Below are 16,020 nucleotides of genomic sequence, written 5' to 3' on the forward strand. Positions count from 1 at the left end.
GGTGTGTTTGCTCTGCCAACTGCAGAATTAAAAGGCAGTGAAGAAGAGTCACTAGCAATCTTGAGGAGTCCCAGCCCAGCCGTCAATGATGCCTGGGAAGTTGTGGTCCCCTTTTGGGGTTCCTAGTCTCATTAACAGAAGCATTTAAGGAGAGAATGAACTCAAACACAAGGACAATTTTTTAGAGTCTGAAAGGAAAATCCCAGGGCAAGCAAGCTGTAAGTCTCTCAGGGGAGGAAGAGAACAGAGAACAAAAGCCATGTTCCTGTTAAAGATGGGGGGGGGGGGTCAGCCACGGGGGGCAGGCAGCCTGGACAGAGCTTCAGAAAAAGCAAGGAAGCCCAAAGCCTTAGTTAAGGAGTTTAAAAGCATACCTCAGCTCTGGCCAGCATCCAAAACAAAAAGACAGAGTTTCACCTTTGGGAGTTGGGCCTCAGGAAGGCGATCTGACCCAGCCACACCACAGGGACTACACCAGTGGGACATCATCTTACTGTGAAACCCGCTGGGGTGGTCACCTAGTCATGTCCCAGGCCTGCTCCACTGGATTAACCCTTAAGGGAGGAGATAAGGGCATGTCTACACCTAGAGGTAGAGTCCATTCTCTACAGTGGCCCCATCTCTCATCTCCATGCGAACCATACCACACCTTTAGTAAGATGTGAGGAGTATTGTTGCCCTCCCCATCACAGTGAGATGGCATTCCAACTTTTTTTACAACCACCTGGGAAGGTGTGTGCTGTAGAATATTATTTTAAGGTGTGTTATTTTTGCTTATGTTGCCTTTGTTTAACTCTGTGAAGCTGTGTTACTGTGCCTGCCTAAAACACCTGATAGTCTAATAAAGAACTGATCAGCCAATAGCAAGGCAGGAGAAAGGACAGGCAGGGTTAGCAGGCAGAGAGAATATATAGAAGAAATCTGGGAGAAGGAGATTGAGGAGCCAGAGAAGGAGGAGGACTCCAGGAGCCAGCCACCCAGCTACACAGCAAGCCATGGAGTAAGAGTAAGATTTACAGAAGTAAGAGAATGGGAAAAGCCCAGAGGCAAAAGACAGTTGGGATAAATTAAGAAAAGCTGGCTAGAAACCAAAACAAGCCAAGGCCAGGCATTTATAATTAAGAAAAAGCTTCCGTGTATGAATTTATTTGGGAACTGGGTGGCAGGCTCCCCAGAACAGCAAAAGACATACAACAGGTGTGAAGCTATGCAATTTCATGGACTAGGTCAGAAAAGGCCATGCCATTTTCTTGTACAAAGTCAGCCATCATGGAGATAGTCTGGTCCAATTTTACTGTGTTACAGACTGTGTATGACATTCTGACCAACATGCCAGTTCCAGATTATTCCACCCATCTGGCTCCCCTGGTAAACAACACTTGTCATTTAGGCCCATTAGACCGATCAGCTCGGCCCCTAGTGGGACTGCAGACAAGACATTTCTGTTTTCTAGTAGCACTGAGTATAAAACTCAGGCCCTTCTACATGTAAGACAAGTGCTCTATACTGACTTACATCCCTGGACTTTAGGACTTCATGATGCTACTATAACACAAAAAACTGCCAAAGAAAATGCATACACCTTCATTTTTTGAGACAGGGTCTCACTGTGTAGCTGTGGCTAGCCTGGAACTTGCTATGTAGACCAGGCTAGACTTGACTCACATCTATCACCTGATTCTGCCTTCTGAATGCTGGGATTATAGACGTGTGCTAGCATGGTCCCCAATCCCCTCCCTGCCTTCTTTTTTTTTTTTTTTTAAACTTACAGGATAAAATATCTGTAGCTTCCAAGTTTCAATCTTTTATCTCATGAGCTTCGGACCCACTACCAACTGCCGCCAGGACATCTCCTATAAGTGTCTAATAAGTATTTCAACATGTTCCAACTGAGTTCTGGACTGTCTTCTCAAGCCTCTTCCTCCCTAGCTCGGTTAAGGGAGGGTTCGGTTGCAAAGGGCAAGACTCTGATGCCACCCCCTCTCCTTTTCTCATAACCCGTATTCACTGTGTAGGCAACCCTGATGGCGCTGTCTTTAAACTATGCCCAGAATCCAGCGTTTCTCTCCACCTGTCCCTACTGCACTCCCTGGTCTCTTACCTGGATGATCACTAGTTTCCGGACATGTCTCACTATGGCAACTCTGGTTCATTTTTAGACTGCTCAGCCCATCTATCTACTCAGGGGATCCAGCCAGAGGAACAGGCAGGTAACACTCCCTCCTCTCCCAAGAATCCTCCAGGGAGCCTCCCTCTTGATCACAGCAAGCAAAGCTGAAGGACATATGTGCTCTCCTTGCTTCTCTGAAACTGCCTCTCCTCATCTTACACTCGGCCATGATGGCTTCTTCCTGGTTCAGAACCGGATAGGCCGGGGCCTGTCTCAGGGGCTTTAACACTAGCCACCACCTCTGCAGGAGTATGTTCTCCCAGAGACTCCCGTGGCTTCATTTTTGAGTGACTGTTTGTGTGCTGACCATACCTAAATTTCAGCCTGTACTTGGAACCTTGTAGCCAGTCTTTGCTTTGTTTTCTCCTGAGCATGACCCACCAACACACTAACACATTTTTCTTACTTACTGTCCACTTTCCACACCAAGACAAGCCATTTTGTATTGCTTATTTACTGTTGGTTAGAAAAAACCCATCTGTCCAGACAGTATTCAAAGCACTGACTGAATTAGAGAATCTTAGGATTGCTTGTGTACCCCAATCCAACAAAAATGGGTAGAAAAAAGAGGGTGCAGCCAAAAATAACGAACAGGGAAGAGCCATGATGAGTTTTCATTTATTACAGCTTTATTCGATCACTTATTCACAGTTTTCTGGTTGCATTCTTGACAGTTATCTGGGCTCAGAACAGAGCCTGTTTGGACTGAACCAAGCAGAGTTCATTTACTTGTTGAGTTGTTCCTCTCTTGATTTGGAGTCTCTGCCCTCTTGGAGTCCTAAGAGAACTGCATCGGCCTCTAGTATAGTTGTATCTGTGGTCGCGCCCAGGAACCTCGATGTCAGCTCAAGATCCAGGAGCCGCAGCCGGACCCTGGTGCCCCTCTGGTACTTCCTAAATAGTAAGAAAAATATTTCATTAATTCTGCAGGTCACACATGACCCGACTGAAAATGAAATACAAATTCTAATTTTCATTTTTATTGGCTCAAGCTTTGAAAGTTCACACTGGTATGTGAGTAATAGCTTTATTTGATGACCAGGTATATCAGAATTTTCAACTTAAAATGGCCTGTAAAGATTTTGCTTTCCTTATTGATTTAGTGTGTATATGAATGTGTGCTGTATGGACATGCTCATGTGGATGTATTGATAAACCAGACTGCTTCCATCTTAGGCGTAGAAGCCATCTTATAGTAAAGACAAACTAGATTCATCCCTGTTTAGGATTAAATCTGTTTCTCAAAGATTGGGCTGTGCCCCATCTATAACCTGAACTACAAGTGGTTCTACCCTGCCTGTTTCAGGAAACAGCAACCATGCCTTTGTTTCAAAAGGTTATAATGACCACCTTGTTATGTTATGACAATCTTGCAACCATTTCTTTGCTTCAGGAGGCTCTTCTGACCAACTTGTTATGTTTATGTTCTACTTCTGTAACCCCACCTATTTGCCTGCCAAATCCCCCACTTGGAAACCCCCTATTCCCGAATTATAAAAACCCTTATCTCATCCAGGTCCAATGCTCATCTCTTGAACCCTGCCTTTAGGGGGAGACAGCCCATGTATATGAATAATAAAAAAAAAAAAAGCTCACTTCAATTAATTATTTGCTTTAGTTAATTTGGGAATGATTTGAGTCAGTGGTCTTTCTCCTGAAACCTGTGGGATTAACAATATGTATGCATGTGTGCAGGTATACACACACACATATGTGTGCATTGCCTACAGAGACCAAAGGTCAATGTCAGATGGCTTTCCTCGGTTATTCTCCACCTTACTTTCTGAGACTGGGTCCCTTGCTGAATCTGAGGTGCATCAATAGGCTAGGCTGGCTGGTAAATGAGTTTCGGGGCTGCCACACTCCGTTTTCATGATGGCAGACACTTTACCAAGTCCTCTTCCCAGCTCTCTACGTATTTATTCATTTACGCTTTTCTGAGACAAGGTATCAGGCAGTCAAGGTTGGTCCTGATACTCTTACCATCCCTTCCAAGTGTTCAGATTACAGGCCTACACCACTCCACTCCGCTATTTAAATATTTTATACTATAATAAAAATGTACTCGGTACTGAAATTCAAACAAGTCAGTTCTTAAAACTACCATTTATTTTAAAGCCAAAGTATCAAGGAGGAAAAACTCAGATCCATATTTTCCTCCTAAAATTAAATGTTTCAAATAAAGCAAAATTTTACAAAAGCGACATGGACATCTGGGACAGACTGTACCAGTACTAAGACATAAAAACAGTTGGGTGAACCTGAAAGACATCATGTGACAAGGAATAAGCTGGGCAGAAGGCACTGCCGAGTCTCATTTACATGCAGACCAGGAAAGGCTGAACTCATAGAGGTGGAAGGAGAACGGAGGTGGCTGGGGGGTGGGTGGTGGCCAGAGGCTGGGAGCCTGCGGGGTCCGGGAGCTGTCAGCCAGAGAACACAGCTGCAGTCACACAGCAGGAGTAAGTTCAGAAGAGCACAGTGACCACACCAGGGATGTTTCATGTGCATGAGAACAGCGGAGAGCAGGTTTGGAGTGTTACCACCACAGGATGAGAAAGTCTGTGAGCATACATGAATGAGCCTGATTCAGCCACTCCACAGGAAATCACTCCAAGCTTCATACTATAAAGTGTAACAGCACATGCCTTCACATCAGTACTCAGAGTACTGAGAGTTCAGGACCAGTATGGGCTGCATTGTGAGTTCCAGATCCGCTTAGGCTAAAGAATGAGACCCTTACTCAAAAAACAAACAACTAACAAGAACAAACCACCAATCAACCACAAAACAATCATTTAATTTTTGTCAATGAAAAACATTAGTGAGCTAAGAAAAAAAGGTCAAACCAGGTATCATATATAATAACGATTTGGTCAATTCAATATTGACAACACAATACAATACAATATTGAACTATTGTATTTCATATGTCATCATATGAAAACCAGTAGTCATCTGCCTTTTTTCCTCGACTACTATTCTTTTCTTTTTCTATTGGTGGTACGTTAGGTTCCAGAAAACAATTTTTTAATATTTATTTTTATTATTTTTGATTTGTGTGTGTGTGCGCGTGCGCGTGTGGATCTGTACACATGTGTGCAGGTGCTCTCTTGGAGCTGACCTTACAGGCCGTTGGGAGCTGCCCAGTGTGGGTGCTGGGAGTCAGACCCAGGTCATGTACAAGAGCAGCGCACACTCTAACAGCTGAGCATCTCTCCAGCTCTGGAAACCATGACTCTTTGAAGAATGAGATACTTCAGTACCATATGTTATTGATTTATTACTTATTTATGGAGTCCTGGGAATCAAACGCAGGGCCTCATGCATGCTAGGCAAGTGCTCACTACTAGCACCTTCCATATTGTGTCTATTATTTAATTTTTAAATTAAAATTGTTTCACATAAACAGAAAATTTAAAAAGTGTTTTCAGAACATCCACTGGAAAACAGTTTTGGTAACCGCATGACGACTCTCCCCAGCGTCTGCTCACACAGTCTGAAGGTTTACGGATGGCCACCAAGTAAACAATACACCTGCTCTCCCTGTTGCCTGGTTACATTCTGAAAAGTTATGAATGGCCGCCAAGTAAACACTTGGGCTCTTTAGCTTTTCTGAAGTTAATTTTTTTCTTTCAGATAACAGAAGTGAATGGTTTTTGATAAAACTTAAAAACAAAGAAGTCAGTCATATTTTCTAGCCCCCCCTCACATGTGAGATGTAAGATTATAGTCTGTTTTTGTTTAAAAAAATTCATTAGGTATCAAGACTATTAAGGCACAGCTTTAACTACTCAGCAAACAGCAGTTACAACACATGCTGCCTAGGAGGCAATCACTGGGAATTAAGGCTAGCTCAGAGCACGGCACAGTGAACACTCATGTCTACAAGGAGCTACAACCTGTGTTCTGGTAAATCCATTGGTTCTGCACTGTTGGTTATGGCTCTAGTTGGTGGCATGAACCTGCAAGAGCTGGGCCTTAAAATGAGGCAGACTGAAGTCTCATGCAAAAGCCAACTTTATTCAGAGCACCAGACAATTTATACTCTGAGGGTTAAGAAGAATCGCCAAGAGTAAGTGTTCAATCACAAGGACAAGCCACGCATGGCACAAACAGCTTTTTCCATAGAGACCTATGAATAACACCAGCTGAAATCAGCTCACTCCTATCTGCTACACCTGGGAGGAGCGTGAAAACACATTCCAAGGACAATTCTGTGTTTTTGCAGGAACTGAGGTCCCAAGACTCTTGGCTTGTTTTCTTGGAGTTTTCTCACAAGCACTCAGAATTCCCCTGCACAGCTCCATTCTTGGACTGTGTCCCGACACACTGTCAGTGATCTGTTTCGTCAGCTTTTGTTCATATGACCCCTCTTTGCCTCTTTCCCATAACATCCAACTAGTTACTTGGTTTTGTTGATTTTTTAACACGCACTTCTTCGGCTTAGCCCCTCAGGTGTCCTCGTGTCTAGACATGAGGTCTGCCATGATCCTCCGGGAGCTCCGGTCTCAGGGTGCACTCTACACCTTTTGGTTCCTTAGCACCGCTTGCTTGGCCTTTTTTCTAACCCATATTGATTCTGTGGTATCCAGGTGGAACACACCCAATGGAGCTCCTTCTCATTTTCCTCTCAGGACAGAGCCCATTAGAATTCTCATGAAAGAGAGGGCTTTGCAGTCACAGGCATGGGTGCGGATCTGAGTTCTGCTGAGGAAGAGCCTGGCTAAGCTGCTTTCTCTGACTCTCGGTTTCTGTACCTGTGTCACAGAGGTTGCAATTATTCTGAAAGTTTGCTGAAGACTGAACTGGATGACATGATGTAGTACAATGAGTATAATCTGTATCAGCACAGGGGCTGCATATGGTGGTACATGGTTTTAATCCCAGCACTCGGGAGGTAGAGAAAGGTAGATCTCTATGAGTTTGAGGTCAGTCTAGTCTACATAACAAGTTCCAAGCTAGCCAAGTCTACATAGTGAGAATTTGCCTCAAGAAACCAAAGTAAGCTGGGTGTAGTAAAGCCCATGCCTTTAATCCTGGCATTCAGGAGACAGAGGCAGGTGTATCTCTGTTAGTTTCAGGACAGCCAGACCTACACAGTGAGTTCTAGGGCATCCAAACCTAAACAGTGAGACCCTGTCTCAAACAAACAAACAAACAAACAAAAAAGAAAAAGTTAAGAGAGAGAGGGGTGGGGGGAAAGAAGGAAGGAAGGAAGGAAGGAAGGAAGGAAGGAAGGAAGGAAGGAAGGAAGGAAGGAAGGGAGGGAGGAAGGAAGGGAAGAAGGAAGGAAGGAAGGAAAGAAGGAAGGAAGAAAGAAAAAGAAAGAAAAGAAGGAAGGAAGGAAGAAAGAGAGAGAGAAAGAAAGAAAGAAAGAAAGAAAGAAAGAAAGAAAGAAAGAAAGAAAGAGAGAGAGAGAGAAAGAAAGAAAAAGAAAGAAACCAAACTAACCAACAAAACAAAAAACAAACATCCAGCACAGGAAACGTGCTGGTGCCCTTCCTTCCCTTGTATGGGCTACGATGCCTTCTACAGAAATGCCCGATTCATCAGGAGACTCGTGTTATCTAGCCAGGATCTGACCTGTGTTGCATCATCTCTGTATTCTTTCAGAATCAATGCAGCAAGTATTCGACTCTTGGGACCTGACAATGCAGGTCAGTTGGTAGAGTGCTCACCTAGCATACATAAAGTTCTGAGTTTTGATTCTCAATACTGATAAACTGAGCATGGTGATGCACAACAATAATTCCAGCAACCTGGGAGGTGGAGGCAGGGGGATCAGTGGTTCAATGCAACCCTCAGCTACATAGCAAGTTCAATGCCTGTCTCAAAGAAAAATACTTAACGGTGGTAGCAAATTCACATGCCACTTGAGAATAAAAGTCACAAGTCACTGATGATCCAGAATCTCTGTTTTCTTGAACTTGGCAGTGTGTGGACGGGTACACTCGATCTGCCTAGACTTGGCTTCCCATACTACCTAACACATCATGGGGCTAACGGATGGATGACATTGTTTCTCCTCCCCACTCATCCATCTTTACTTATTTTTAAGAGCATTACTCACTGGTGAGCCATAAACTAAGCACATGGTAGTAGGGACAGTGACTTTTGTTTTTAACAGAAAAATCTGAGTGTGTCACAGAGCCCCGAGAGGAGAGCTCTGCCCCCACCGACACTGAGGAGGCAGCTGAACAAGAGGAGATCCTATTCAGCTCTCCATGTCTGTGGTTCTGTGCCATTTAAGTTGGCAATCCCCAGCAGAAAATTCCCACAGAAGCTCCTAGAGAGCCGAAAAATCTATGGAGGGCAAGACTTTCCCCATTTTAGATGCAGTAAGCTTTAAAAATATGAACAATTTTTCTTTTGTCTTAATAAATTATGTAAATTCTATCAATTATCCCAGGGAGCCAGCGAAGGAAAGAGAAGCAAACCAGAGACCTTTATGTATGCTGAATGACAATCATCTGATGATGATCCAGGTGTGGTGGTGCACAGCTGGAATCCTCCACTGGGGAGGTGGAGGCAGTGGACCAGAAGTTTAAGACCAGCCGGGACTACATGACACCTTGTCTCAGAAAATAAAGTCTGAGCATTCTAATGAGACAACATTAAAAGGAAATTATATAATAACATATTCTATGCATTAAACAAAACACAAATCCATCTAGAATATCTCCGACTTGGGCTTTCCGGAAGTAGCTGTTTCTACAATCAAGGAACGTCTTTCTTTTCACGCTGTATTAGAGTTATTTCTACGCGGACATTATTGTCCCCATTAGCTATGGCTTCCTTAATGAGCAGGGGTTGAATTTGTCCGGTGGCCCTCACGATGCCTGAGGAATGCTTCCACGTCCTGCAGTCTCTTAAATGGTGCTTTTCATACATCGACCCCAATGTTTTGGAAGCACTGGGCTTGATGAACATGTAAATTCACAGGCAAAACCTGAGAGAGATCTGGCAAATTTGAGGTGGGACTTGGCAATCTGCTTTTCAAAAAGTTCCATGGTGATTTCTGACACCCCCTGAGAAATCCTCACCTAGAATGACCTTTGTTGTGTATAATCGGGTGCAGGACAGTACAATCTCCACAGACCCAAAGGGCTGGTAAACAAGGGCAGTGGACACAACTTTACTGCGCCCAAGAAGAGCCTTCAAGTGTGCCGGGACCTTCTGTAAGCAGTAAGGGCACGTGTAAGGGAGAAGGGAAGCTGAGGTGTCTCTGTCAGAGGGAGCACAGCAGTGTCCCCCATGCACTCTGTCCATTCTGGGAACCCCAGCACATGAACAGAGTTGCATAATCACTAGGAATCAAAGCCATACAAAGAATGGGAGCCTTAAACCTTAGAACACTTTATTAAAGAGAAAGAAGTCAACTCGCAATGCATTTCCAAGCACTCCAATGTAATCAAGTGAGCCTTCTCTATGGTTTTAGAGAATCATCTTTACTCCTCAGTTGTCTCATTTACGCTTCCCACTGTCCCACACAATGAGATTTAAAATGACTATGCCAGTAAATCCTTCTCAGACTGTATGCGCCTTATCCATGAGGTAAAGCCTCCCGTCACTGTGTCACTGTCCTCCGGAGCCAGGTGACCAGGGATGGCGCCCAACTCCAGTGCTCCTGTGCAGTCTGAGTCAGTGTTTTAGCTTGGTTCCAATGTCCTCATCATAACATGAGAATGATAATTACACCCGTCTCCCAGTGTTCCTGTGAACATAAACTGTATACTCATGTACCAAGTCCTTATAAGGACCTATCATCACCATCATCACCATCATCACCACCACCACCACCACCGCCACCGCCGCCACCACCACCTACCAAAGATCTGATTCTTTACTGAAAGAATCAAAGACTATGAGTCCAAGTTTAATAGCCCAGTTTATAACTACATCAATAAAGAATTTGTAAGGAAAGGAATTTAGGGATTCAATAATTTGCTTATATTTAAATCTTATTTATGTTAATGGTATAAACATTCCCCTCTTACAATATAACCATGTTAGGGGATTAGCCAACCAATTTCTGAGTGGATTTAGGACCTACTCCAGAGGAGGAAACATACACCTGGTACTGTAAATCTGACCAAGAACCATGGTTGGGGAAGCTTACCAGCCTCAAGGGGAAACTACTACTATTATTTTACTAAACAGACATTAGACTATCCTCTAAATTCCTATCTCTATGCCATAGACTAGTGCGGCTACCGGACTTCACCAGAGAATTAGTTTGGGCAGACAGTAAGTCAATTTGGAATGCTCAGCCACAAAAGGGGTATCAATATCACACTTCTCTGGCCACAGCTCAGGGACCATTTTGGTAGAGGAACAGAATGATGGTAAGAGTCAAGGCAGTGGGAAGGACCGGAGTGAAACAGTGTCTTTTGGATATGATGGTGCCACAGTACTCATGGATTCATAGCAGCTATGGCTGCCCACAAGACCAGGCCAGTCACCATTCCAGCATGGAGTGGAGACAGAAATACAGGGTGGGGGTGATACAGAGGGAGAAGTGTGAGAAACAGGGTTTTTATTTGTTTAATATTAAAGGTAGTCAGCACGACAAGGACTCTTATTTTCTGAACCTTTTTTCCCCTGATGTGAGATGTCTTTCTGTATGCTGTGAATATACGTTGTTCCCATTGGTTAATAAATAAGCTGCTTTGGCCTATAGCAAGGCAGCTTAGAGGCAGGCGGGAAATCCAAGCAGAGAGACAGGAAAGAGAAAGGCAAAGTTGGGAAAGACGCCAACCTGCCACCCAAGGAGCAACAAGATGCCAGCAGACCAGTAACGCCATGCCCATGTGGCAACATACAGAATAATAGAAATGGGTTAAGTTCTAAGAGCTAGCCAACAAGAAGTCTGACCCACAGGCCATACAGTTTGTAAATAATATAAGCCTCTGTGTGTTTACTTGGGACCAAGCGGCTATAGGATGTGGGTGGGAGAGATTCGTCCTAACCATGGGGCCGGGCAGGACCAGAGAAATTTCCGGCATTTTTTGTACATTTTCCCTTTGTACAAATTGGCCAAGTGCACGAGACTGAAGTCAAGCTCACCGGAGGGCTGAGAGTCAGTCTCCACCTATGTCAGAGGAAGAAGAGGCCGCCATCTTGCACCCTTTCTGCAAAATGAGCTGCCCTGCCGAGCCAGCTCTGCTTTGCCTGTGTGCTCCTTGGTGTGACGCTGGAGTTATTCACTGTTTGTTTCTAACACGGGAGAAGTGGTAGGTCAGCCACACTCCAGTGAGGGCCCCATATCCACGAGTATATGGACAGCAAAAATCTGACGTGGTGGGTTATAGAACAAGCAGAAGAAAAAGACACGGAGTTGTGAGAAGGTGTGTGTGTGTGTGTGTGGGGATCAGGGAAGAGTGAGCGTAACCCAAATACTTTGTATGTATGTATTACACTCTCAAAAAAGCAATACAAAGATTTTTTTAAAGAGGGAAAAAAATAACATAAAAGTATAAAAATAAAAATTTCTTTCACCATGAATGCTGGAGTTTGAGGAGGAAGCCAAATAACAATGAACAAAACACGTCACCTGAGGAACCACACACCGAACAGCTCACGTCCCCAGCAGCTTTCACAACACACAAACAGGCAGCCAGCAAAGGGCACCGGGTTCACCCGCTCTGGGTGCCCCGCCACAGAGGCTCGAGAGGACCGGAGGGAGGGCCTGCACAGCGTCCCAGCCTCCGGCCACCTTCGCTGCCACAGAGGCTCGAGAGGACCGGAGGGCTGGCCAGCACAGCGTCCCAGCCTCCGGCCACCTTCGCTGCCACAGAGGCTCGAGAGGACCGGAGGGCTGGCCCACACAGCGTCCCAGCCTCCGGCCACCTTCGCTGCTCAAGTCATGACAGAGACAGCTGAGACTGTCGGGAGTCCAGTGCACAGAAGTTCTTGTGGGGGTGGGGTAACAATCCCATAGGTCCACTATTTGTTTCTAAGAAATCTTTATTTAGGATTCTTTCTAATTAGCTGGGTCAGTTGTAGGTTCATCTTCTAATCTAATCCACTTCTCCCCTTATGATTTTATGGCCTCAAACCTAACTGGGATTTTACTATCTTTCATTTAGTCAGCGTCCCTCATTCCTCTGATGCTGTCAATGACCTCTATTTTATGACAGATCCTCACAAACACAATACTGATGCACTTCTAGGGCTGGTCCACAGATCACAAAAGTCATCCATAGAACTCCCAGACTTTAAGTCTGTCTTCTTGAGGTAACAAATACAGTCCTGATTTCATCTTGTGATGGTACTTTTTGTTGGCTTATTTGAATGTGCTTAAGAAAGCCCAAAGGCCGGGCTTTGATGAAGATCAGTGGTACAGCCCTTGCCTAGCAGGCACAAGGACATGAATTTGATCACTGAAAAATAAAGTTAAAGCAAATCTCAGGCAACCCAACATTTCACTGACAGGCTGTTGGGGCCAAAGCTCAGTTTACAAACGGCAGAGTTAACCTCTACAACAGCTTCGTTTTCAAATGGGAATAAGACAAAAGGCCACACCACAAACAAGGCATTTTTAATTATCCTGGATACTTACGAGTTAGACCTGCATCAATATATTTGCAAATAAAACAACAAGAGGAAAATAATCAACACAATGAACCAAAGAAAGGACAGGTAGATGGCACCATCTTAAGGACTGGGTGGGGCCACAGCTGTAAACATTTACAACAAAAAGCTCAGGGCTTCCAAAATGACCAGGACAATTTTAGAAGTTTAAAATTGCTTTTTGTGCCGGGCGGTGGTGGCGCACGCCTTTAATCCCAGCACTCGGGAGGCAGAGCCAGGTGGATCTCTGTGAGTCCGAGGCCAGCCTGGTCTCCAAAGCGAGTTCCAGGAAAGGCGCAAAGCTACACAGAGAAACCCTGTCTCGAAAAACCAAAAAAAAAAAAAAAAAAAAATTGCTTTTTGTTTATTCAGAATATATAAAGCTGGGCAGTAGGGCATGTCTGTAATCCCAGCACTTAGGAGGTAGATGGAAGATCAAGAGTTGAAGGCCAGACATAGTTACTTGAAGAACTGTGTCAAAAACAAACACCCCCCCCAAAACCAAACATAAAGGCATGAAACACACTGTCAGTGCTCCAGCCTTCCAACACCACCACGTCACCCCATCACCTCTTACAGCTGTCACCTCCAAACACAGTCAGACCGCAGTCAGAGATTCTGTTCTGGAGGGGAGAACATAGCTCAGGCTGCGCTATTAACTCAATTTGTTCTCCCTTGGAGACACAGGTACTTCCACGTGTTAACAAATACTAAGTTATTAAAACACTACTTTGCTTATTGTTTTAATTAAGAAAAAAAGCCTCCAGATACTGGCTTGACAGAAAATTTATTTTGTATTAAAGCGAACAACACTGACTTAAGGGCAAACAGGGCGAGCGACTTCAGTAAGGACACTCACGATGACATGACCTCTTTCTGGAGTTTAACTTCATGCTTCTTCTGGCTGATCTCTCAGCTCCGTTCTCAACAGATGCAGGCTCAGGTTCCCTTGCTGCTGTCTTCCATCTGCCCTGTCCTAAGTGAGCCTGTGGACTGGGGAGAAGGGCAACTAAATCTGCTTCTGCATGTCTGCTTTAGGAACACGCTTTAACGGCTTTCCTTCGGAGAGTTTGGACCGTCTTCACCATGTCAGTGCCTGCTACTGATGGCTCTCGTGGCTTAAAAGAGAGGACCCCCCCCCCCGCCCCCGCTAGTTCTTGATATAAATATATTAGATGACACAAGGCTGGCAGACACGAGGCTTGCCCGGAACCTCAGTATCCAAGACAACACTGTGAGGAGTTCTGACTTCGCTAGTCCAGTTAGCCATCCCAGCAATCACATCTCCCAGAGGCTTTACAAACTACTATTTTGAAATCATCAACATGTAAGTTTTCAGCTTAGCAAGTCAAAATCTTTCAGAGTTTTTTGTCACCTTCTCACAATTCCTTAAAGTTATAAGACTATCAAAGGAAAATTTTCTCTTTTGCCACACACACAAAAGAAATGTTTCTAATGGTTTAGTAAATAACAATTTGAATTTTCAGTCATGCTGATCTTCATGTAAAACCGGAAGCTAGTGTGTGCTCTCTCTCCCTCCTATGTGTGACACGCAGGTGGAGTGCTTCCTGACGGCCACGCTGGCCTCTCGCGCCTGTGCCCATGCCTTCGCTGCCACACTAGGCTCTGTCCTCTCTGGAACTGTACGCTAGTGCACACTCCCTTCTGGTTACAGCAGCTTATCACAGCAACAGAAAAACAACTAATATACTGAGTGAACATGTAGGAAAGGGGCCATGTCTGTATGTGTGTGTGAGAACGCATTCGTGAGTTTATGGGCATGCATGTTTGTGTATACATACAGGGGTGGGGATGTGGCTATGATGTCTGTTATGTCTGTGTATGTGTGAAGATGTGGCCACGTCCATGTGAATGCAGTACATTGCTCTTCAGATAAATTTTTTGATCTTTAATATTCTTACTAAGAAAGCAGTAATAAAAGACCCAGTTTAACGTTCTTGTACTTTCATGCAGTAGTATCTGGAAGCTGATGCAGTGTAAAATGGTATAAAGTGCTAAACTGATAAAAATACACGAGAATGTAAAACTTTAGGCTTTTTATCATAAGCTGCATGAAATATTGGGGTGTCTGAACAGTTAATGAAACCTTCCCTCGATGACCTCAAGTCTTTCACAAGTGTCACCTTTTATGAGTCCTGTTAACTTGTTTCTTTGACCCATGTCGTCTATGCTTCCTTCTCTAAGATGCCCATCCAAGCTCCCGTTTGTTTTTCTGTTCGCCATCCCATCATAGGCACGCCACACTTCAGATGCCCTAACTGGCTCCAGTGTATTTTGAATAACCCCTTTCTTTTTTTTTGAAGTGCTGCTCGCCATTGTATCACTGTACTATACAATTAAGCACACAGTTAACCAAATAAAGGGGAGTGTTCATTAGATTTACTTCTTGCCAGTATCTCACGATTATTGACATTTAAATACAGGATAAATCTTAAGACCCAATTTATTATTCCAGGTCATTAGAAGATGTAGATGAAAATAAAATACATTACAATAAACATTTCTATCTGAATTACTACCAAAGGTCTTCGGGATAAAAAATAGTAATTATCACTTTATAAAACCATTATATAGATAAGAGCTACCACCACCATCAAAACCCCTGTTATATAGCTATAGGGAAGCCATCTTCCACTGGGGCTGTTTTGGGGTCTATTACACTCTTGAAAGCAGCCCTTCACTCAGGGTCTCTAGGGATACCTGATAAACTCACTGTTCCTCAGAGTGCTATATAGAATATGCCTATCAACTAGGCCAAAATCACCAATGCATATCCCGGAAACCTACAGTGCTCATGGCAATGAGAAAAGGACATGTCCATTACACGCGAATGCATTTTTTTTTTTTTTAGCTGTATTCACTTGGAAAGATCCTTATTTTTCTGCAATCCTAACAAGAATGTATGATCTTGTTTTTTCCTAAAATCAGGGTTTTTTAAACCATGTCTGGGTGATATTTTGGGTCATGCTGGGAATGTCTTTCTGTATGCTGTGAATGTGTTGCTCTGATTGATTGATAAATAAATAAAACACTGATTTGTCAGTAGCCAGGCAGGAAGTATAGGATAAGCACAGAGGAGAATGCTGGGAAGTAGAAGGCTGAGTCAGGAGACACTGCCAGCCGCCGCCATGAGAAGCAAGATACAAAGTACCAGTAAGCCCAAGCCATGTGGCAACTTATAGATTAATAGAAATGGGTTGATTTAAGATATAAGAACTAGATAGCAAGAAGCCTGCCATGACCACCATATAGTT

The 16,020-nt window shown here is 44.0% G+C and overlaps 1 protein-coding gene across 1 annotated transcript in view; it reads right to left on the bottom strand.

The window, feature by feature from the left end:
* Positions 1-2,777: 2,777 nt before the first annotated feature.
* The window catches only part of Mrps28 (mitochondrial ribosomal protein S28), a 126,324-nt gene continuing 113,081 nt past the window's right edge, over positions 2,778-16,020 (bottom strand). The window contains exon 3 of the mRNA XM_006977887.4: positions 2,778-3,064. Within this exon, the coding sequence (XP_006977949.2) occupies positions 2,896-3,064 (169 nt within the window). The 3' untranslated portion in view covers positions 2,778-2,895. The remainder of the gene's footprint in view (positions 3,065-16,020) is intronic.

This window comes from Peromyscus maniculatus, chromosome 2, assembly GCF_049852395.1.
Source record: "Peromyscus maniculatus bairdii isolate BWxNUB_F1_BW_parent chromosome 2, HU_Pman_BW_mat_3.1, whole genome shotgun sequence".
In the NCBI taxonomy this organism is placed as follows: Eukaryota; Metazoa; Chordata; class Mammalia; order Rodentia; family Cricetidae; genus Peromyscus; species Peromyscus maniculatus.